General features: G+C 43.2%; 1 protein-coding gene across 2 annotated transcripts in view; it reads left to right on the top strand.

The window, feature by feature from the left end:
• The first annotated feature begins 3,391 nt into the window (after positions 1-3,391).
• GNG4 (G protein subunit gamma 4) overlaps positions 3,392-25,112 on the top strand; it is a 78,236-nt gene continuing 56,515 nt past the window's right edge. Inside the window, exons 1-2 of one of the 2 annotated variants that reach the window (XM_075267813.1) lie at positions 3,392-3,665; positions 3,990-4,092. Coding sequence is in view for 1 of the 2 variants with exons in the window: in XM_075267812.1 (XP_075123913.1) it covers positions 3,489-3,665; positions 3,990-4,073 (261 nt within the window). In the remaining variant the exon portion in view is untranslated. Of the gene's footprint in view, positions 3,666-3,989; positions 4,094-25,112 lie in introns of those variants that run through there. The other variant, XM_075267812.1, reaches the window with a different exon arrangement.

The raw sequence follows: 25,112 nt of genomic DNA on the forward strand, positions 1-25,112 counted from the left end.
GTACAGATTCAGATGTTTGGTATCTGGACGTCATGTCATGTTTGCAGAGCCTGTAAGGTACCAGTAAAGTGGAATCCCCTAAGGAGCGTCCCCATTTTGAAAACTGCACCCCTCAAACAATTTATCAAGGGGTGTAATAAGCATTATTATCCCATGCAGGAATGCAAAGCTGTGTGGAGTGCATTGGGTACACCAAATTCCCTACTATCTCCCAATAGCACCTATGATTGGGAGGGGGGGTCAATCTGGGGGTCACTTTTAGTTTAATTTCCTAAATCTGCTGTGTACCCCAATATACACTTGCACAGCTTATACTGTACATTCTCTTCCTGCTGCAACCAGCTACGTTCTAATGATTTAGCAATTTTTAGGGGGTTTGTCCTTGCATTGTGCAAGCTATATTTTATTTTTCTAGTGATGAGGGGTGATTTTTTGCGGGATGAGATGCATTCTTTAGTGGCATCATTTGTTTGAGTGCCTACAACTTATTGTATAAATTATATTAACTCTTTCTGGGTGGATTAAAAAGAAACATCAATTTTGGCATTGCTTTTTACCTTTTAATTTTTTTTTTCATGCAGTATGTCACATGTGAACGTTATTCTGTGGGTTGGTACGATTATGGCGATACCTCATTTATATATTTTATTTATGTTAGTAATTTTGCAGAGGAAAAACCTATTTGGGGACATAAATCAATTATTTTTGCATTGTCATCTTCGGAGATGCGTAACATTTTTATTTTTCAGTTGACAGCATTGGTTGGAGGCTTATTTTTTGCGGGACAACCTGTGCTTTTTATTGGTACATATGACTTTAAGCATATTTTCTAAGGTGAGATGGCAAATAAACATTACTTCTGGTGGGTTTTTTTCCCCGACTTTCACTGTGTACATTAACCCCTTCCCGCCGATGGCATTTTTTGATTTTCGTTTTTGACTCCCCTCCTTCTAAACCCCATAACTTTTTTATTTCTCCACTCCCAGAGCCATATGAGGTCTTAATTTCTGCGGGACAAATTTTTCTTCATGATGCCACCATTAATTATTCTATATAATGTACTGGGAAGCAGGAAAAAAATTCAGAATGGGGTGGATTTGAAGAAAAAAATGCATTTCTGCGACTTTCTTACGGGCTTTGGTTTTACGGCGTTCACTGTGCAGCCAAAATGACATGTCCCCTATATTCTGTGTTTCGATACGGTTCCAGGGATACCAAATTTATATGGTTTTATTTACATTTTGACCTCTTAAAAAAAATCCAAAACTGTGTTAAAAATTTCCTTTCTTGTTGGTAGGTAAGATGGTAACACTGTATTGTTATACCACCTAGGAGAGATACTGGGTTCCTGGCTTTGTCACACTGCTGTCAATGGTTAGGTGCATTTTGCACCATACATTATTATATATTGTTGTTCTTATCCAGGACCATTCCTACTTCATGTAACTGTTATTGGCCATCTGTTTTCTACCTATTACTGGCTAGTTGGTACTATGTCGTTTTGTCTACCCCCACTTGCTTATAGCAACAGAATTGTATTATGTAATTGTCTCTCATATATGTCATGTGATTCTACTGTTTTAGTAGGTATTAATACAATTTATTATGTTTTATTAATCTATTGTGTGGTAGTTTTGTACTGTTGGACATGATTGTATACCCACACATAAGTTTACATTTTTGCCTCTTTAATGTGTTATTGTTATGGACACAGCAATACCAAATATGCAGTTTTATTAATTTTTAGGTTTTTTAAATATAATTTTCTATAGAAAAAAGGGATTTTTGGGGCTTTATAAATTTTTTTTAATACACTATATTTTTTCACTTTTTCATGTGTCCCTTTAGGACACTGGAATCAGTGATGATTTCATCAAAGCATTACTGATTCGGTATTATAGACTGCAAGATACAGATTGCACCTGTCTTGCAGTCTAAAGTCTGCAGAAGCATAGGCTGACTTCCTCTGGTCCCGGCAGAATCACCCAGGTACTGGGGACCACAGGCAGCCTAGGATCACTGGCCAGACCCTGGGCTGCAGATTATACTTACCGGCACTCCTCGATCTTGCCGCGAGGGGTGCTGGTGTGGGTGGAAACCCTTAGATGTGGCGATCATGTTTGACTGCGGCATCCAAGGGGTTAAAACGTTAAAGCTGAGCTCCGACTACTCGTTATGGAGCAGGGTGTTAGGCTCCGTTCTCACGGAGTAACACGCCACTCATTTAGACACGTAAACATGTGTCAGAGGGCGGCGCTTCAAAACAGATCTCATTGACTTTAATTGGTGCCGAATTACGCGCGCTACACATTGAAATCAATGGGAGGCTTTGTAACCCATTGATTTCAATGTGTAGCACGTGTAAGCCGGCACCCATTGAAGTCAATGGGATCTGTTTTAAAGCGCTGCGCTCTGACACGTGTTTAAATGAGCGGCGCGTTACTCCGTGAGAATGGAGCCTTATCTCTCAGTAACAGCTAACACCCGCTTCCCGTCAAGGGGTCTCTGAAGTGCCGGCCGTATTCTTACTATTGGCGAGTCCTCAGAGACCATGACTGCTGGCTGTAAATGGTCATTAACCGATTAAAAGGTATCTGAGTTTTCATCAGACGTTGAACTGTTGGTGGAACGTCACTGGAAAAGTGTTGCCTTAGCACTTCAGTTCCAGAAGTACTGGGGTCTGGCACTTCCTGTTCCCCGAATATCAGGGCCTTGAAAACTCCCTCCTGAAATTATAGGAATACACCTGTTCTGCCTGTATATTGTTATAGCACATAAGCAATATACATTGTCATCTATAACCATTACAGGCTGGGGCCTCACATGCCATTGTACAGTCAACGCAAGGTGCACGGGACTAGTGAATCCCAAAAACACCGTATGGAAAAAGTACATTTTGAACATGCTGTGATTTCCAAAAACCACTGCATTTTTAGAAATCACAGGATATCAATTATACCTATGGAAATGCTGGCAGTTTTCCTATAGTTATAATAGAAAGTCCATAGAGGAAAACTCGGTTCGCTGTGTTCCCAGTATAAACAAATATGATGGTAAACCGCGTCCATCATACTGTTTACATATGTCAATGGTAATGGACACTGACATAGATGTCCTTTACTCTGCTACAGTTAGTGTCTGTTGCGGTCATCCTATGAAGGATGACCGCAAGAGATATTGACAAACATAGTGTGAACAGTGCCATAGTAAGCAATGTACAGAAATAGGATATCATAATCAATAAACAATATCCAGTATATTTTCAGCTGCACAATCCTAATTGTCTTCCCATCCTAACCAGCCCTCTGGTATCCTTCAAACACGTTGAGCATTATGCATCACAGAGACCATGTAAATGTAGTAATTTCCAGACAAACTTAAGGAGATGAAATGTCTAGAGGTGCCATAAACCCACATCGATTCCCTCAGAAAGGGTATCTGCGCCATGTGTGAAGCTTTCCAGGCTAAGTTGCTATTTCCGTGAGGGGATGGAAGAAGCGTGGGCGACAGAAAACCGAGTTTCTATAGTGAATCAATTAGCAGCTGTGAAGCCCCAGCCGGGCTCAGGAAGTGCAGCCATCGAGTCCCTGGCGGCATTGCTGCTGCTATTTGGAGCGCCTTCACTGCAGTTTTTACCGGCAACTGCTCCACCATGTTTTCGTCCGGTAAGTTATGTCGGCTGTGCACTAAAAGAACCATAGACAACAGGGAGATTCTCCTCATCTTCTATTGTCCTATGGACCAAGAAGAGATGGACCGTGTGAAGAAACGAGGCTCAGCGGACTAGAAGGAATGCCGTACTGCTCCTCGGTGGTCTCACCCTGGTCATTGAAGACACGTTGACATCGTTGTAATTACATAACGTTCGCTTGACAATTAAAGCTTTGTGAATTTCTGCCTCAGTCCCCCATACGGCCATGAGGCATTCGGTATCTAGGTCACCGAAAGGAAGCCTAATGCATGACTCGTGCTTTCTTTTTTCTTTGTAGCTGGTTCTCAGTGGGTTAATCATCATCAGTAAAGAAGAAGAAGCGTTAGCGCTACTGCTGGAGTGCGGCCACCTTGATCCTTGAACACGCACCGACGGCTCTGGTGAGTCAAGGAGAGTCATGTCATGTTTCCTATAGTCTCGATGCATGGCCTGCTGCCAGCTCAGCCCATTACGGGGGTACTAGGCTTGTCGTACCGTTGGATAGGAAAGTGTCATACGGCCATATATGTGGAAGCAATAGTAACTAGTGGGGGGATTTCAGCCTCCATCTAATACATGGACATGGCAGCAGGTAACTAGACAGGTCACACCTCTGCATTCAGCATATGCTACTACTAGGTGTTAAAAGATAGCTGAAACCTAGAAATCATTTCTACAGGGGAAGGTTTAGCCAAGATGTTGCAAACGGAACGTAGGCTTGTTGCCCATGACAACCAATTACACTGCTTCTTTTCTTTTGAAAAGGGCCTCTAGAATATGAGATCTGATTGGCTCATGAGTGGGTGGGCGCTAACTGTATTAAATGGCTCTATATTTATATATAAGTCTAAAAAAAAAAAAAAGTTTAGTTTCGTACTAAATAGAGGGAAAATGGACATGAAGGATATAACTAGAGATGAGCGAGTACTGTTCGGATCAGCCGATCCAAACAGCACGCTCCATAGAAATGAATGGATGCACCTGGTATTTCCGCTTTGACGGCGGCCGGCTGCTTAACCCCCCGCGTGCCGGCTACGTCCATTCATTTCTATGCGAGCGTGCTGTTCGGATCGGCTGATCCGAACAGTACTTGCTCATCTCTAGATATAACATAAGGCTGGGTTCAAACCTTGTTTTCACCCTCCAGTGGACATTCAGATGTGGGTATACTCGTAAATGCTTGAAAATGGTGTTCTGATATATACTGTCATCACAGTATATTTACTCTATTTTATACACAGTATATTAATCTATTTTCATTTTCTTAAACACTATCTTCACGCACACTTGTTTTTTACCTTGTGAGGACACCTAAAGTTTCATGCTCGCGAACGTGCAGTCTATAGATCAGTTTCAAACTACCGCTGTGTGTATTTGCCCATTGAAATGTATGGGCCTGTACTTTTATCCATAATTACAGATAAAATTGTAGCTATGTGCTTCCTGTAGACAAACACCTGTCAGAGGGGGTTACGTCTACATTTGACATGTATAGCTTTTAGAAAGGCAATTTCACACCTACCTTTAGTATGTTGATTGCCTCAGTGGTTTCTGAATAAGTCCGTTTTATACATATGCTAATTAGCTTCCAGCCAGCACAGGAAGTTCCCAGCAGCACTCCTCTCTGCTATGGTCTCATATCCGTGTGTGTAAACAGGAAGCCGGAAGTCATCATCAGCAGCCCGTGCTGTACACATACCTAGGAAACAATAGGCAGAGGGTGCACGATCAGACTTCCGTGGTGCACCAAGAGGCTAATTAGCATATGAATAATAACGGCTCATTCAAAAACCACTGGGGTGATTTATATACAAAAGGTAGATGTGAAATATTCCCAATGATAGAGCCCCTTTAATGATGCTATCATTTGAATCCTTTTTTAAATAAGTACATGTCGGAATAGCCTTAAAGAAAGGCTACTCATTTCTTTCCTTTCTTATCTGAGAAATTTCTTATTTCTTCCATATGTAAATGAGTTTTCAGACAACAAAGGGAGCATTCCCCTTTGTTCAAACAGCACAGGAGGCGTCCGATGTACTGGCCGAAAACTCCTCTCTTCTTCGGAACGCCTCTTCATCAGCCGCATCTTCAGCCAAAAGCGCTGACTGCGCATGTCCGTTGGCTATTTTTCTGTAGCCAAACGGGTGCCTGTGTAAGGGTAAGTTCATACGGGGTATTTTGGTCATGATTTTGAGCCCATATCTACCTCAAAATGCTGGCCAAAAAGATGGCTCCCATTGAAATCAATGGGACCGGTCAGAAGCGACATGCTCATTCTTGCAGGCGGAGTCGCCTCAGTACAGCCGCCTGAAGACACTCCCTTCTGGCTAGGCCCATTCATTTGTGCCTAATCCGGAGCAGAATACGCGACTGGATGCCAGTGCAGTCACGGCTACCCGTATTTTGGTCCGGAACTTGAGGCGGCCAATGGACATGTGCAGTCAGCGCTTTTGGCTGAAGATGCGGCCAATGTTCTGGTGAAGAGGCAGTCTGGAGAAGACACAGTTGTCGCTGGAGAATTTTTAGACAGCACAGGGGACGCCCCCTGTGCTGTCTGAAAACTCATTTACATATGGAAGAAAGAAGAAATTTCTCAGGAATGGTGGCACGGATTAAAAAAAAAAAAAAAAAAGGCTACTCCAACATGTACTTACCATATATACTCGAGTATAAGCTGAGGCACCTAATTTTAGAACAAAGAAACTGGGAAAACTTATTGACTCACCATTTTTTACACAGGCAGTTCTATATACTGCCGGAAAGCTGACAGTGCGCTGAGTTCAGCACACTGTCGGCTTTCCCGATCTGTGCCCGGTGTGAAGAGCTTACGGTCCGGTACCGTAGCTCTTCTATGGTCAGAAGGGCGTTTCTGACAGTTAGCCAAGAACGTCCTCCTGCCTCGCGGCGCCAATCGCGCTGTGCTGTGGAGCGGGGAGGAACGCCCCCCTCCCTCTGCTCGCAGTACTCGTCCATAGACGAGCATTATCAGGGAGGGAGGAGGCGTTCCTCCCCGCTCCACAGTACAGCGCGATTGGCGCCGCGAGGCAGAAGGACGTCTCTGGCTAACTGTCAGAAACGCCCTTCTGACCATAGAAGAGCTACGGTACCGGACCGTAAGCTCTTCACACCGGGCACAGATCGGGAAAACCGACAGTGCACTGAACTCAGCGCACTGTCAGCTTTCCGGCAGTATATAGAACTGCCTGTGTAAAAAATGGTGAAAGGTCCTCTTTAAGTTGCTACTACTTGGAAGGTGACTTACTTGCAAGGCTGGTAACGTAGTCAGGAGGAAGCCAGTGGTCGATACACGAGATGAGCGTCAGTGTTGGAGGGGAAGGCAAATACCGTAGTCAGGAGCAAGCCAGTGGTTGATACACAAGATGAGCATCAGAGTTTGCAGCAGAGCAGGAGAAAAGCTAGATTACAGGCTGGAAGCACAATAATCTCACAAGGCAAGAAGTGCAAGGCTGGGTTTATATAGGAAGTTCAATTAGAATACAGGGTGAAGCAAACCAGAGAGGCGGGAACTGAAACTAGAAGTACTAGGAACTAGACTCAGATCAGCACAGGAGCTGTCCAGCAGGCTGATTAGCTCAGCTGGAAGAGCTGTAACCTGGGACACTGAAGTTAGAAAAGGAATTCTAATGATAGAATCCTCTACTCACTGAAAATCAGATAGCGTTATCCTATTTTTAAACAATATGTTCACTGAAGGGTACAAATTCCCAAAATAGGAAGTAGATATAATAAAACTTCACCTTTATTAATATTTGATTAAAAAATAAAAAAGGTTAAAAACATTGATTCAGACCATCTTGCATCAGTTAATGGTACAAAAACGTGTATACGATATTGATACACTTGAGTGAGGGACTGGATACTATATGGACTATATCCCTTGTCTATTAAACCCTCACTCCCGCTGTGTGTGGAGCGGTCCTGCTGGCGGTCAGACCACTTACCGTCTTACGAATGGTTTATGCAGCTAATGCTGCTGGTAATAGGAAATATCTGGAAATTGTGCCCCTGAAGATTCTCTATCAGAGATGAAACGCGTAGGGCGTGGTTAGGAGTTATTCATACCTGGTGCTTTGAGCAGAGTTTCTTTTACCCAAGGCAGTTTCTACCTGAACCTTATTTCCTGTTGGTGTGGCAGTAGGCCAGTATCCTCAGGCAGGGGGAGAAGGAGGCTGCCTTTTTCATCTACTGGGCTAAGGACTCTGTGCATGGTTTACACCTTGGTATGTTATTGATGTGTAGGGAGTGAGGGTTTAATAGACAAGGGATATAGTCCATATAGTATCCAGTCCCTCACTCAAGTGTATCAATATCGTATACACGTTTTTGTACCATTAACTGATGCAAGATGGTCTGAATCAACGTTTTTATCTTTTTTATTTTTTAATCAAATATGAATAAAGGTGAAGTTTTATTATATCTACTTCCTATTTTGGGAATTTGTACCCTTCAGTGAACATAATGATAGAATCCCTTTAATGTCAGTTGCCCTCATCTTGTGATGGATGAGAACAACAAGCATTGAATAAAAGTAGTGTAGACCCACTCTGATGTGTTTAGTAAAATGTGTTAGGGTAAGTTCACACAGAGTTTTTTGGGCAGGTTTTTGAGGTCGTATCCACCTCAAAACCCTGACCAAAAAGACTGCTCCCGTTGAAATCAATGGAAGCTGCTCAGGTCTTTTTTCCGCCTCGCGATTCGGCCTGAAGACACACCCTCCTGCAGAGTGTGCAGCTGGCTTTCAGTCGCAGCTACCCGGTTTTTGGATCGGAACTTGAGGCGGCCTCAAATAAGGTAAGTTCACACTGGGTTTTTTGGTCCAGAACCTGAGGCAGCATCCAGTTGCGCACTCCGCTCTGGATTAGGCCCAATGAATGGGCCTAGTCGGGAGGAGAGTGTGTCCTCAGGAGGATTCGCGAGGCGAACCGGCCTGAAGAATGAGCATTCCATTCTTTTTTCAGGGAGCCGGAACAAACAGCTCCCGGAAAAAAGACCTGATTTCATTCAACCAAGTTTGACCCGCAAAACTTGGTCTGTGTGTTGGCCAGATATTCTGGCATGAACAGTTTGTAGGGAGAAGGACTCTTAGCCTCAGGGTAAGTTCACACAGAGTTGTTTGGTCAGGGTTTTGAGGTCGTATTCGCTCAGGTCTTTTTTCCGGGAGCCGTTTCTTCCGGCCGAGTTCAGCCTGAAGGCACACCCTCCTCCGCCTCAGGTTCCGATCCAAAAAATCCCGTGTGAACTTACCCTTATAGTTATCGTTGCTGATAGGAGTCTCTGCCTTCCAGTGACATACTGTCCCATAGTATAATCATAATATATGGGATTCTACTCTTTAGGCCAGGGTTAGTCCCAGCTGGTTTCCTTGGTTACAAATCCCAGGGTAGCAGTGCGTCTCTGTTCACTTACATTAGTGATGGTGTTGCAGAGCTAAACAGCGATCTTTGGTCATGTGACAGGGGTAACAGCTACAGTCACCATGTAGCCCTAACCTAAAGGAAACTAAAAGTTGGTATGACTATGAACTAGTCTAACGATAAGCCAGATTTATTCAGCCACTGTGATAAATCTATCATATTTTCAGACTGCCTGTCTAAGTTTGCACTAACTGTAAGTAAATATGGTCAGTTGAGATGAGTTTATGCTGGGTTCACGCAGGTGCTTGTACAGGGTTCGGCGATTCTGTTCCTCTCTCTGCATTTTTCACCCTTTTCGAGTGGAAACCACACGGACCCTGTATAGTCTATGGGGTCCGTGGGTTTCCTAAGGTAACCTTTTTTTGTATGTGGATTAGGTTTCCGTTTGGGGGTCCCCAATCGGACCCCCCAAAACGGAAACCCGAATGCAGATGTGAATTTAACTTTAGGTAGATATTGAATTGGCAGTCTGTATAACGGCACAATGGCTGTACCCAATATAAGTCTGCTTTCACATGGCAGTGTTTAGTCAGTGATTTTGTTTAGTAATTGTGAGACAGTATTAGGGGTGGGGACTACACAGAGATCATATATAATAGAAATAGTTTTTCCTGTTCTGTGTTTTTAACCCACTCCTAGCTTTGGCACACAATCCCTGATGAAAATCACTGACACACTGCCGTCTGAAAGAAGCCTAACTATGACTAGCTTCAATAGCTGTGTAGCAAATCTCCCATAAACTGCATTACAATTATATTGCAGTCTATGGGACATCCAATCAAAAGAATGCAGGTTCAAGCCTCCTATGAGGGGCTAGTAAAATAGTTAAAAAAAAAAATTCAAATCACACCATCACACTTTCCCTAGATTTCAAAAATAAAATAAACATAAACAAAATATCCATCCCCCAATCCCTGTCTTAAAAAGCCTGATCTATAAATATATAGAAATATTTTTCCCATATGGTGAAGGCCATAGTGTGAAAAAAAATCTAAATTTTTGCACAGTTTTGCTTCTGCAAAACATCAGACATTCCACAAAATATTATTTGTAATTTATTTATTTTTTTGCAAACTTTTGGATATTTTTAATGGTTTAAAAACTATAGAGCTTTAGTATGGCGACTTAAAAAAAAAAAAAAAAAAAAAAGGCACAGTTTTGGATTTTTGTTAAGGGATTAAAATGTAAATAAAACCATATAAATTTGGTATTCCTGGGATTGTACCGACCCACTTACCTTACGTTATGTCACCATATACAGCTCGGTGCTTTTATCTCTTTTTTTGTCTCATATAGCTCTGTGACTGGAAAAATAACAAAGTTATGGGTTTAGAAGATGGGGAGTCCAAAACTTAAAGGGGTTGTCCCATCACAAGGATCCTATCTATACTGTTTGTTAATGTGAATGTAAGACTTTTCCTAAATACATTGCTTCAGCAAAACTGCTTTGTTTGCCCACTATCTTACTTTATTCATTTTTTTGGGACACATCCCTTGACTTATCTGCTCATAAGTCAAGTGATGTATCTGCTGCTCTGAGGGGGGAGGGAGGAGGGGCTATGTGCACGGGAGCGAGCTTGGAGGGGGGGGGTAGTATACCCTCTGGGGGGAAGGGGCCGCCAATGCAGACCAGCATCCGCTGTAATAGAGAGGCGGATGCCGGGGAGGATTAGACGCCGGAACAGATGCACAGACGCCGGCACAGGTGCCTGCAACATCGCTATGCTTCTGCCCTGCATGACGCCAGCAGTGGCAGGAGCGATGCTGCTATTCCGGGGGGCGGATGAGCGGAATAACGAGATGCCGCTGGCCCTGCGTGCGCGCTCATACACCAGTATAGTCTTCACAATGCGAATACAGACCCAGCATCCGCTGTATTCGCATTGTGAAGGCTAGACTGGTCTATGAGCGCGCACGCAGGGCGCTTGGCTTTGCATATGTGACCCCGCCCACCAATGACGCAACAAAGCCGGAAGACAGAAGATTTTTCAACAACGAAGACTGGTGAGTATGCTACGTGGGACAAGCCCTTTAAATCAAAGAATGCCTGTAGCGAGAAGGGGACATTACCCACCATCTTGAGGGTTTATATAAAATAAAAGTTTATATAAGGGCTCGTTCACATCTGCGGCCCGGCACTCCGTACTTAGGTTTCCGTTTCCTGCCTAAAACACAGGCAGGATACGGAAACCTGCAGGATTCTTTCTCACCCATTCATTTGAATGGGTGAGAGAGATGTCCGGCTGTGAGCGGCGGTGAGCGTTTTGCGCTCTCCGCCGCGAAACCGGGTTTTATAATCCGGACACAGAGTCGGACATGCAGTACTCTGTGTCCGGATAAAAAAATCCGGTTTCGCGGCGGAGAGCCTAAAACGCTCACCGCCGCGCACGGCCGGACCCGGTCTATGGTTTCCGTCTTCTGGCATGCAGAAGACGAAAACCATAGAACGGAGACCCCAAACGCAGGTGTGAACCCAGCGTAAGAGAAATATAGACCTTAATTGGATTTTGCTTGAAAAAAGTAGAAACCTGCAACCCCTCTTGTTTGTGTTGCAGGAGCATCAGTTACCAAACCGCTGGGGCTCCCCCTTTGCCCTCATGGTGTGCAAGGATGGCCATGCTGCTATCTTGAGAACATGTCTGCCTTCCTGCGCATCCCTAAAGTTCATCTGCAGGACTGGATTGCGAGTGCTCTCTCCCCATCCCCTCTTCCAGTGTGGTAAAAAAAAAATTATGCAACTCTTGGGGTTAAAAATGCTCACTGCAGCCCTGGATACATTTCTTCAAGGGTGTAGTTTCCAAAATGGAGTCGTGTGTCACTGACATTTCAGGGGCTCTGCAATAATACTGTTCCTTCATTTCTGTGTCCAGCTGTGTGCCCAAACAGCAGTTTATACCCACATGTGACATTAAGTTAATTTTTACGGATACTGTCATACATGAGGGAAAAATTGCTGTTTGGTCAACAACAGGGTGCAGATTTGAAGGACCTCTGTCATTCAATTGCACAATAAATTGTGCCCAGATTATACCAGAGATACATACTCTAAAAGCTGTTTTTGGTATTTGCGTATCTGCCACACACACAAGCTGGGCACAACAAATTGGGAAGTAAACTGGCTTATCCCTGGAAAAATTGAAGTTTTCACTTATCAGTACTTCATTATCAGCTACACATTCATTACTAGAAATTATATTACTGAAACACTGAAGAGTTAAAAATACTCACTACATCACTTGAGGGTGTAGTTTCCAAAATGAGGTCACATGCCTGCGGATTCCACTTTGCTGGCAATTCAGTGGCTCTGCAAAAGTGGCATGACGTCCAAATATCAAAATAGTCGCTGTGCCCAAACAGGAGTTCATACCCACATATGACATTAAGAACTGCTTTTCAAATGCCCAGTGTCGCTCCTTCTCTTCCGCGCGTATCAGTTTACATCCACATGTGGGGTATTTCTGTGCTCAGTTAAAATTGCATGACAAACTGAGAAATGTATTTCCTTTTTTTAATGCCTTGTGTATGTGTTAATTTTAGCGCAAAATTAATGTATTATTGAAAAAAAAAATGAAATGTCTAAATTTCACCTCCATATTGTCTTATTTTCTGTGAAATAATGAAAGGGTTAATAAACTTCCCAAATGCTGTTTTTAAAGGGACTCTATCATAATTATAGTTAAAAAAGAAAAACAATATACATATGGCCTATAAAAAGGCTAATGTAGGTGTACCTTTCGTTTCAATTATGTTGCATGCGTTTTCACGAAAAACACAGTTTATTCTTATGCAAATTAGTGCTCATGGAGCATAGGGATGTTCCCCCTGTGCTTCCTGAACACCTGCGTCATTCTTGATTATAGTTGATGCCTCCTCTTCTTTGCTTCTTCATGCATGAGCAGGCATATAGCACCTGCTCATGTAATAAGAAATCTAAGATGGCGCACGGAGCATGTGCTGTACACTTACCCCACTGAAGTGGGCTCCGTGAACACTAATTTACATAAGAAAAACCCAGCTTTTTCATGAAAACGCGGCAGCATAATTGAAACAAAAGTAATGCCTACAATAGCCTAAGGTCTACGCAATGATAGGTTTAGTTAAAATTAAAAAATACCAATGATAGACTCCCTTTAATTATAGTCTCCCTTTAAAGGGGTATTACCAACTGGCTTGTTCAGCAACCTGCAGGCTGTGTGCTCTATTCACTTCCTGGTTTTCTCGGCACATTGGTGGCCGGGGTTTCACATGCTCTGCTAGGTCACTTCATAGCAGTATGTTTGCAGTCAGTAATGATGGATTGGTTGTAAATGAATTACCACAGTATGAAGCTGATGTAGCATAGCTGAATTTGAGTCAGTTTGCAATACATACAGAGGTAACAGACTCCCTATCTCAGCCCTTATTAGCCAAATTCAATTAAACCGACTGATAAATGGAAGAGCAAGAGATAAAGAGCTCAGAAATTCCGGAGCACTCACCTCCCCCCTCCCCTATCTGAGAGCAGGGAGCTACGTCACTTGTCTGTGGCAGAGACAATAAACAGTTCAGAGCTGCTCCCAGCACTCAGACCCTCCCTCCCTCCCTGAGAGCAGGGAGCTACATAACTTGTCAACCGAGGAGATAAGCTCAGCACCAGGCCTGTGGTTATGGAAACAAAGTGTAAACAATGAAGTGAATAATCTCAGATAGTAGCCAAACAAAGAGGTTTTGATAAAGCAATATATTTAGGAAAAGTCTTAAATCCACATAAACTAGCAGTGTAGATAGGATCCTTGTGATGGGACAACCCCTTTAAATATCAATGATAGACTTCCTTTAACTGTCCTGCAGGCAATTGTATCCCATTTTGAGTGACTTTGCGCATACACTAAATTGGTCAAGATTGAAAAATTGTAGCTTGCAGCTGTGCACCCCAATGCTCTTTTATAGACCTGCTTGCCCCCACTCCTCTAGGCCCTATTCGATTCACAAGGGCTATTTGGAATATTGTTTGGAGTATTGTTTCCCTTAATACCCATCATTCCTTGATAGGTTCCCTTCTTCTGGAGGGGCAAATGACAGCTATGGTTTGTACCTGGTCAATGGAGGACTTGTTTAGATTACTGGACATGGTAAATCCCACTACTTGGGCGGTCAGGTACCTCTCTGAAAGGTCTGATTTTCACTATTTATCAGATAGTCTCCTGCCCATAGATATATGTCCAAATGGGAGGAGACAGTTGGGCCAAGGAGGCTGATTCCTCCTGGGCAATGCCTCAAAGTCCTCCATGTATATGACATTTGTTTTTTGGGGGGGTTTTTGCGGGTTGAGATGCTTTTTGTAATAAACCTTTCTGGTGTGCCTATAATTTATTGATAAAAATTTTATCAACTCTTTTTGGATGGATTAAATATTATATTAGGTCTGGCATTGCTTTTTACATTTAAACATTTTTTTGCCCTTCACCATACAGTGTAAATAACATTACGTTACTTTTATTCTATGGGTTGGTACAATCCTGGATATAACTCATTCATATTATTTTTGTTATGCATTGCTAATTTGGTCAGCACAAAAAAACAATTTGAGAAAAAAAATCAATTGTTTTTGTATGGCCATTTCTTTAGAGGAGTAACATTTCTAATTTTCTGTTGTTTTTTTATTTTTGTGGGGCGAACTTTGCTTTTTATTGTTTCCATATCGGGGCAGATAAGATTCTTTTGATTACTTTTCATATTTTGTGAGAAAAGATGCAAAAAAAATGTCAAAAGTAATTATTTTTTTTTAAAAGTTCATATATATATATATATATATATATATATATATGTATATATATAGATAGATAGATAGATAGGATAGATAGATAGATATGAGTTATTACTGTGTTCAGGAAAAATTGCATAACAAACTGTGTGTGCATGTTCTCCTATAATCCCTTGTGAATAGTATGGGGTTAAAGTGATACAGTCCTATGAAAAAGTTTGGGCACCGCTAATAATCTTAATCATTTTTAGTTCTAAATATTTTGGTGTTTGCAGCAGCCATTTCAGTTTGATATATCTAATAACTGATGGACGTAATATTTCAGGATTGAAATGATGTTTATTGTACTAACAGAAAATGTACAATATGCATTAAACCAAAATTTGACCGGTGCAAAAGTATGGGCACCTCAACAGAAAAGTGACATTAATATTTAGTAGATCCTCCTTTTGCCTCTAGTCGCTTCCTGTAGCTTTTAATCAGTTCCTGGATCCTGGATGAAGGTATTTTGGACCATTCCTCTTTAAAAAACAATTCAAGTTCAGTTAAGTTTGATGGTCGCCGAGCATGGACAGCCCGCTCTCAAATGATCTGAAAATAAAGATTGTTCAACATAGTAGTTCAGGGGAAGGATACAAAAAGTTGTCTCAGAGATTTAACCTGTCAGTTTCCACTGTGAGGAACATAGTAAGGAAATGGAAGACCACAGGGACAGTTCTCGTTAAAGGCCAAGAAAAATATCAGAAAGGCAGAGAAGAAGAATGGTGAGAACAGTCAAGGACAATCCACATAGGTGAAGATAGGTGAGGACCAATTGCATACATGTATTGCCACAAGCAACTGTTGCAGAATATGATGGAAATGTTTGCATCAACCCTCGCTGGCGCCAGAGAGGAGAGTTCCTCCAAGAGGCTAACAACTGCCATCCGGTCCACACCCACCAGGGGAACACTATCCAAGGTGTGGGACATGTTAATGGCACCCCCTCGCCAAACTACCACCACTGAGGGGCCTAGTGTCACCAGGAGGCAAAAGTATAGGCGCATGTTGCGTGAGTACCTGTCCAACCACAGCCCTGTCCTCTCCGATCCCTCTGCGTCCTACACATATTGGGTGTCGAAGTTAGACCTGTAACCCTTAAAGTTAGCCTTCTTGGTGAGACAGAGTGTACACAAAGAGCCACATCTGTCACTTGCTGAGCGACTCTTCTACTTGTAACATAATTGAACCTGTGTGTGTGTGTATTCTTTTGAGTTGAAGTTTGATTTCTGTTTCCTAGCTTATCACAAATTTTGAAAAATGAAAACTGGTCAACGATTTACTGTAGTTATGTTTTCTCATAGTATGTTAGATTATCAATAGAATATGAATAGATTAGAGTTAGAATATCAATAGATTTATATTTGATTTATTGAGAGTTGCTGAAGAATGGCATGTAGAAAAGTTTTTCTTCAAAGATAATTTTGGAATTTTTAAGGACTGGAGTTTTATAGTAAGTCTTCTCTTCTCAGAGCCCTTAACCCCTTGGGGTGAGTTGAGCCTTGCACCAGCACTGTTTAAATTTTTGCCGCTTGGTGTGAGTTCAGCCTTGCACCAGCAGTTTTTAAAATTTTGCCCCTTGGTGTGATGTGAGCCTTTTACCAGCAATGTTTAAATTTTTACCTGCTCTCGTTTTTTGCACTTGAGAAAGGGCCAGTGTAAGGCCCAAAACGCGTCATGCTATATGCTGTATTTTTAACTACCCAATAAACCCTATGTGATTGGACCCTGGTTTACCATCTTCCTAAACATACCAGTGTGCGCGGTTCTCCCTCAACGGACCTTTGGTCCCCTTTTCCTCTTCAAACTGAAACTTTGGTAGCAATTTGAAAAAAGGGAACAATGTAATGTGATTGGTCAGTTGTGTGAGTAAGTCAGAGTGTAAAACAAGTTATCATCTTTAATGATCTTGGTGTTTAGAAAATTTATTTCCCTATGATCAAAGCAAAACCAAGTTCGTTCCAGATCTTGGTTACCATTGGGAGGCATATAGCTTGTGTCTCAAAGGTCTAAATTAGAAATGTAGAGCTGGGGTCTGTTTGGTGGTATAATATTTCTGTTCGAATTGGTCTTTAAGTTTTAAGTTCCCGTCTATGTCCAACTGGAATGTGTTATATCTATACTATTTGTGTTGGACAAATGTAGTCCTTTCTGTAACAATGTAAGGTGTGCTGGACCCTAAATTTGTGGAAGAAATGTTGATGATGTTGGATTGTTCCCTACCTGTGATCATGTACAGTATTCATGGATGTGACATTGATGCCGGTGATATTGCCCCCTTGTCTGGTTTTCTTCGGGTGTTTTGTCATCCACTTGAAGAGAGAGAGCCAGGAAGAGCTTCTTTTAAAGCATGGAACTGCAAGCAGTCTCCCAGCCATCAATCTACTCCATTGTTGTCATTGTGTCGGTCTTTTCTTTTCTTTCGGATTCCTTTCTTTAGATTAGAGATGTACGAGGTGACTTTCTCTTTGGTGCTGGAGAGTTGATTGAAATTCAGTAGCGGTGATCTTCTCTTAGATTATAGAGATTTCTATTTGTAGATATTCAGCCATCAAGGTCATTAAATCAAATGAACATTTGTTCAAAATTTGTTAAGATGTGAGACAAAAGGCCTTCTTGTTGTTAACCCGTTCCTGACATCTTCCGTACTAGTACGGCGGATGCCAGGTGTTTAACTATAGTGTCCACAAGGGAGCTAGGCGGCTGCCATAGCCGCCTGGTGTCTGCTGTTTTATACACCACCGATTGAGGGCATTAACTCTTCTGGCACCTCAGTCAAAGCTGACCGAGGTGCCATTTTCCCAGTGGTGCGTGTATACTGCCATTTTGCCAGTGATCTCGGGCACCCTGAGCAAGGTCCAGGGCCGACATCACGTTGGCATGACAGCCGGGAGCCTTGTAAAGACTGCCCAACCTGTCTGCAATGATTTTCTTTTACAGTCTATAAAAGAAATGACGATTTTTTGCAATTTATTGCAATGCATTAGCAATGTAATGCATTCCATTAGTGATTGCACCCCCTGGGGTTCAAGACCCCCTAGGATGTCTAATAAATGCAAAAATAAAAAAAATATAAAAAAATTAAACCGTATTAAAAATTCAAATCATCCCCCCCCCTTCCCTAGAACACATATAAAAGTACTCATATACTGAAAAACTCCTACACATTAGGTATCCCTGTGTCCAAAAACACCCGGTCTGCAAATCTTTAAAAATATTTTTAATTTGGTAAGCGCCGTCAAAAGTGCCAAACTGCCGTTTTTCACTGATAAAAATTCGAATAAAAAGTGATAAAAGCAATAGCAATTCCCCAAAATGGTATAAAATAAAAAGTACGCCTGACGCCACAAAATAGACACCCCATACATCCCTGTACATGGAAGTATAAAAAAGTTACAGGTGTCAGAATATGGCGACTTTTAGAAAAAAAATATAAAAAATTTGGCAGTTTTGGATTTTTGTTAACGATTTAAAATGTAAATAAAGCAATATAAATTTGGTATCCTTGGATTCGTAAAGAAACAGAATACAGATGACATGTCATTTTGGTTGTACAGTAAACGCCATAAAAATGAATCCTGTAAGACAATCACGTAAATGCACTTTTTCTTCAAATCCACCTCATTCTGAATTTTTTTCCAGCTTTCCAGCACATGGTACAGAATAATTAATGATAGCATCTAGAGATGAGCGAACAGTGTTCTATCGAACTCATGTTCGATCGGATATTAGGCTGTTCGGCATGTTCGAATCGAATCGAACACCGCGTGGTAAAGTGCGCCATTACTCGATTCCCCTCCCACCTTCCCTGGCGCCTTTTTTGCTCCAATAACAGCGCAGGGTAGGTGGGACAGGAACTACGACACCGGTGACGTTGAGAAAAGTAGGCAAAACCCATTGGCTGCCGAAAACATGTGACCTCTAATTTAAAAGAACAGCGCCGCCCAGGTTCGCGTCATTCTGAGCTTGCAATTCACCGAGGACGGAGGTTTCCGTCCAGCTAGCTAGGGCTTAGATTCTGGGTAGGCAGGGACAGGCTAGGATAGGAAGGAGAAGACAACCAACAGCTCTTATAAGAGCTAAATTCCAGGGAGAAGCTTGTCAGTGTAACGTGGCACTGACGGGCTCAATCGCCGCAACCCAGCTTTCCCAGGATCCTGAATGGAATACACTGTCAGTGTATTCCCGTATACCCGATATATACCCCGATACCCGTTCCAACGGTGTGCCCCCCCACCTTCACCCCAGAAATACCCTGCAAGTCCCCTAGCAATAGAATTGGGGCTATATACACCCACAATTTTTACTACTGGTATACAGTGCCATTGTCTGACTGGGAATTCAAAGAATATATTGGGAATACAAATACCCTCATTTCTTGCTACTGCCATATAGTGCCAGTGTCTGACTGGGAATTCAAAGAATATATTGGGGTTACGTGCACCCACAATTTTTACTACTGGTATACAGTGCCATTGTCTGACTGGGAATTCAAAGAATATATTGGGAATACAAATACCCTCATTTCTTGCTACTGCCATATAGTGCCAGTGTCTGACTGGGAATTCAAAGAATATATTGGGGTTACGTGCACCCACAATTTTTACTACTGGTATACAGTGCCATTGTCTGACTGGGAATTCAAAGAATATATTGGGAATACAAATACCCTCATTTCTTGCTACTGCCATATAGTGCCAGTGTCTGACTGGGAATTCAAAGAATATATTGGGGTTACGTGCACCCACAATTTTTACTACTGGTATACAGTGCCATTGTCTGACTGGGAATTCAAAGAATATATTGGGAATACAAATACCCTCATTTCTTGCTACTGCCATATAGTGCCAGTGTCTGACTGGGAATTCAAAGAATATATTGGGGTTACGTGCACCCACAATTTTTACTACTGGTATACAGTGCCATTGTCTGACTGGGAATTCAAAGAATATATTGGGAATACAAATACCCTCATTTCTTGCTACTGCCATATAGTGCCAGTGTCTGACTGGGAATTCAAAGAATATATTGGGGTTACGTGCACCCACAATTTTTACTACTGGTATACAGTGCCATTGTCTGACTGGGAATTCAAAGAATATATTGGGGTTATAAATACCCTCATTTCTTGCTACTGCCATATAGTGCCAGTTTCTGACTGGTAATTCAAAGAATATATTGGGGTTACGTGCACCCACAATTTTTACTACTGGTATACAGTGCCATTGTCTGACTGGGAATTCAAAGAATATATTGGGGTTATAAATACCCTCATTTCTTGCTACTGCCATATAGTGCCAGTGTCTGACTGGGAATTCAAAGAATATATTGGGGTTACGTGCACCCACAATTTTTACTACTGGTATACAGTGCCATTGTCTGACTGGGAATTCAAAGAATATATTGGGAATACAAATACCCTCATTTCTTGCTACTGCCATATAGTGCCAGTGTCTGACTGGGAATTCAAAGAATATATTGGGGTTACGTGCACCCACAATTTTTACTACTGGTATACAGTGCCATTGTCTGACTGGGAATTCAAAGAATATATTGGGAATACAAATACCCTCATTTCTTGCTACTGCCATATAGTGCCAGTGTCTGACTGGGAATTCAAAGAATATATTGGGAATACAAATACCCTCATTTCTTGCTACTGCCATATAGTGCCAGTTTCTGACTGGTAATTCAAAGAATATATTGGGGTTACGTGCACCCACAATTTTTACTACTGGTATACAGTGCCATTGTCTGACTGGGAATTCAAAGAATATATTGGGGTTATAAATACCCTCATTTCTTGCTACTGCCATATAGTGCCAGTTTCTGACTGGTAATTCAAAGAATATATTGGGGTTACGTGCACCCACAATTTTTACTACTGGTATACAGTGCCATTGTCTGACTGGGAATTCAAAGAATATATTGGGGTTATAAATACCCTCATTTCTTGCTACTGCCATATAGTGCCAGTTTCTGACTGGTAATTCAAAGAATATATTGTGGTTACGTGCACCCACAATTTTTACTACTGGTATACAGTGCCATTGTCTGACTGGGAATTCAAAGAATATATTGGGAATACAAATACCCTCATTTCTTGCTACTACCATATAGTGCCAGTGTCTGACTGGGAATTCAAAGAATATATTGGGGTTACGTGCACCCACAATTTTTACTACTGGTATACAGTGCCATTGTCTGACTGGGAATTCAAAGAATATATTGGGAATACAAATACCCTCATTTCTTGCTACTGCCATATAGTGCCAGTGTCTGACTGGGAATTCAAAGAATATATTGGGGTTACGTGCACCCACAATTTTTACTACTGGTATACAGTGCCATTGTCTGACTGGGAATTCAAAGAATATATTGGGAATACAAATACCCTCATTTCTTGCTACTGCCATATAGTGCCAGTGTCTGACTGGGAATTCAAAGAATATATTGGGGTTACGTGCACCCACAATTTTTACTACTGGTATACAGTGCCATTGTCTGACTGGGAATTCAAAGAATATATTGGGAATACAAATACCCTCATTTCTTGCTACTGCCATATAGTGCCAGTGTCTGACTGGGAATTCAAAGAATATATTGGGGTTACGTGCACCCACAATTTTTACTACTGGTATACAGTGCCATTGTCTGACTGGGAATTCAAAGAATATATTGGGAATACAAATACCCTCATTTCTTGCTACTGCCATATAGTGCCAGTGTCTGACTGGGAATTCAAAGAATATATTGGGGTTACGTGCACCCACAATTTTTACTACTGGTATACAGTGCCATTGTCTGACTGGGAATTCAAAGAATATATTGGGAATACAAATACCCTCATTTCTTGCTACTGCCATATAGTGCCAGTGTCTGACTGGGAATTCAAAGAATATATTGGGGTTACGTGCACCCACAATTTTTACTACTGGTATACAGTGCCATTGTCTGACTGGGAATTCAAAGAATATATTGGGAATACAAATACCCTCATTTCTTGCTACTGCCATATAGTGCCAGTGTCTGACTGGGAATTCAAAGAATATATTGGGAATACAAATACCCTCATTTCTTGCTACTGCCATATAGTGCCAGTTTCTGACTGGTAATTCAAAGAATATATTGGGGTTACGTGCACCCACAATTTTTACTACTGGTATACAGTGCCATTGTCTGACTGGGAATTCAAAGAATATATTGGGGTTATAAATACCCTCATTTCTTGCTACTGCCATATAGTGCCAGTTTCTGACTGGTAATTCAAAGAATATATTGTGGTTACGTGCACCCACAATTTTTACTACTGGTATACAGTGCCATTGTCTGACTGGGAATTCAAAGAATATATTGGGAATACAAATACCCTCATTTCTTGCTACTGCCATATAGTGCCAGTGTCTGACTGGGAATTCAAAGAATATATTGGGAATACAAATACCCTCATTTCTTGCTACTGCCATATAGTGCCAGTTTCTGACTGGTAATTCAAAGAATATATTGGGGTTACGTGCACCCACAATTTTTACTACTGGTATACAGTGCCATTGTCTGACTGGGAATTCAAAGAATATATTGGGAATACAAATACCCTCATTTCTTGCTACTGCCATATAGTGCCAGTGTCTGACTGGGAATTCAAAGAATATATTGGGGTTACGTGCACCCACAATTTTTACTACTGGTATACAGTGCCAATTTCTAACTAGGAATTCAAAATGCGCAAGGCTCCCGGAAAGGGACGTGGACGAGGCCGTGGGCGAGGTCGGGGGAATGGTTCTGGGGAGCAAGGTAGCAGTGAAGCCACAGGGCGTCCCGTGCCTACTCCTGTGGGGCAGCAAGCATTGCGCCACTCCACAGTGCCAGGGTTGCTTGCCACATTAACTAAACTGCAGGGTACAAACCTTAGTAGGCCCGAGAACCAGGAACAGGTCTTGCAATGGCTGTCAGAGAACGCTTACAGCACATTGTCCAGCAGCCAGTCAGACTCTGCCTCCTCTCCTCCTATTACCCAACAGTCTTGTCTTCCTTCCTCCCAAAATTCCGAAGCTTTACAGAACAATAACCCAAACTGTCCCTGCTCCCCAGAGCTGTTCTCCGCTCCTTTCATTGTCCCTCAACCTGCCTCTCCACGTCACGATTCCACGAACCTAACAGAGGAGCATCTGTGTCCAGATGCTCAAACACTAGAGTCTCCTCCATCTCCGTTCGATTTGGTGGTGGATGACCAGCAACCCACCCTCATCGACGATGATGTGACGCAGTTGCCGTCAGGGCATCCAGTTGACCGGCGCATTGTGCGGGAGGAGGAGATGAGACAGGAGTTGGAAGAGGAAGTGGTGGATGATGAGGACACTGACCCGACCTGGACAGGGGGGATGTCAAGCGGGGAAAGTAGTGTGGATGTTGAGGCAGGTGCAGCACCAAAAAGGGTAGCTAGAGGCAGAGGCAGAGGTCAGCAGCTTAGGCGAAGCCAGGCCACACCCGGAATCTCCCAAGATGTTCCAGTTCGTACCCAGCCCCGAAAAACTCCCACCTCGAGGGCACGTTTCTCGAAGGTGTGGAGTTTTTTCAAGGAATGCGCCGAGGACAGATATAGTGTTGTCTGCACAATTTGCCTCTCGAAATTGATTAGGGGCTCTGAGAAGAGCAACCTGTCCACCACTTCAATGCGCCGTCATTTGGAATCCAAGCACTGGAATCAGTGGCAGGCAGCAACGGCAGGACAAAGGCCGCCTGCCGTTCACGCCACTGCCACTGCCACTGCCTCTGCCACTGCCACTGCTGACTGTGCTGGCGATGCACTCCAGAGGACGAGCCAGGACACCACTTCATCTGCCTCCGCCACTTTGTTGACTTCTACCTCATCCTCCCCTGGTCCTGTCTTATCTCCTTCTCCTGCACCATCAAAGGCACCATCAGGCGTTTCTTTACAACAACCCACCATCTCTCAGACATTGGAGCGGCGGCAGAAATACACTGCTAACCACCCACACGCGCAAGCCTTGAACGCCAACATCGCTAAACTGCTGGCCCAGGAGATGTTGGCGTTCCGGCTTGTTGAAACTCCCGCCTTCCTGGACCTGATGGCAACTGCGGCACCTCGCTATGCCGTCCCTAGCCGTCACTACTTCTCCCGGTGTGCCGTCCCCGCCTTGCACCAGCACGTGTCACTCAACATCAGGCGGGCCCTTAGTTCCGCGCTTTGCACAAAGGTCCACTTGACCACCGACGCGTGGACAAGTGCATGCGGACAGGGACGCTACATTTCACTGACGGCACACTGGGTGAATGTAGTTGAGGCTGGGACTGCTTCCCAAACTGGCCCGGTGTACCTCGTCTCCCCGCCTAACATTCCTGGCAGGGACACGAGAAGAACACCCCCCTCCTCCTCCTCTACCGCCTCCTCCTCCGCCACCGCCTCCTCCTCCGCCACCGCCTCCTCCTCCGCTGTTAGATTGACCCCAGCTACGAGTTGGAAACGTTGCAGCACTGGCGTTGGTAGACGTCAGCAGGCTGTGCTGAAGCTGATCAGCTTGGGGGACAGACAGCACACTGCCTCCGAGGTGAGGGATGCCCTCCTCGATGAGACGGCAATATGGTTTGAGCCGCTGCACCTGGGCCCAGGCATGGTCGTTTGTGATAACGGCCGGAACCTGGTAGCAGCTCTGGAGCTTGCCGGACTCCAACATGTTCCATGCCTGGCCCACGTCTTCAACCTAGTGGTGCAACGTTTCCTAAAGAGCTACCCCAATGTTCCAGAGCTACTGGTGAAAGTGCGGCGCATGTGCGCCCACTTTCGCAAGTCGACAGTAGCCGCTGCTAGCTTAAAATCTCTCCAGCAACGCCTGCATGTGCCACAACACCGGCTTTTGTGCGACGTCCCCACACGCTGGAACTCAACGTTTCAGATGTTGAATAGAGTGGTTGAGCAGCAGAGACCTTTGATGGAATACCAGCTACAAAACCCTAGGGTGCCACAAAGTCAGCTGCCTCAGTTTCACATCCATGAGTGGCCATGGATGAGAGACCTTTGTGACATCCTACGGGTCTTTGAGGAGTCCACAAGGAGGGTGAGCTCTGAGGATGCGATGGTGAGCCTTACAATCCCGCTCTTGTGTGTTCTGAGAGAATCCCTGATTGACATCAGGGATAACTCAGATCACACAGAGGAGTTAGGGATAGCATCCGATCCGTCACA

Source organism: Leptodactylus fuscus, chromosome 3 (genome assembly GCF_031893055.1).
Source record: "Leptodactylus fuscus isolate aLepFus1 chromosome 3, aLepFus1.hap2, whole genome shotgun sequence".
Classification (NCBI taxonomy): domain Eukaryota; kingdom Metazoa; phylum Chordata; class Amphibia; order Anura; family Leptodactylidae; genus Leptodactylus; species Leptodactylus fuscus.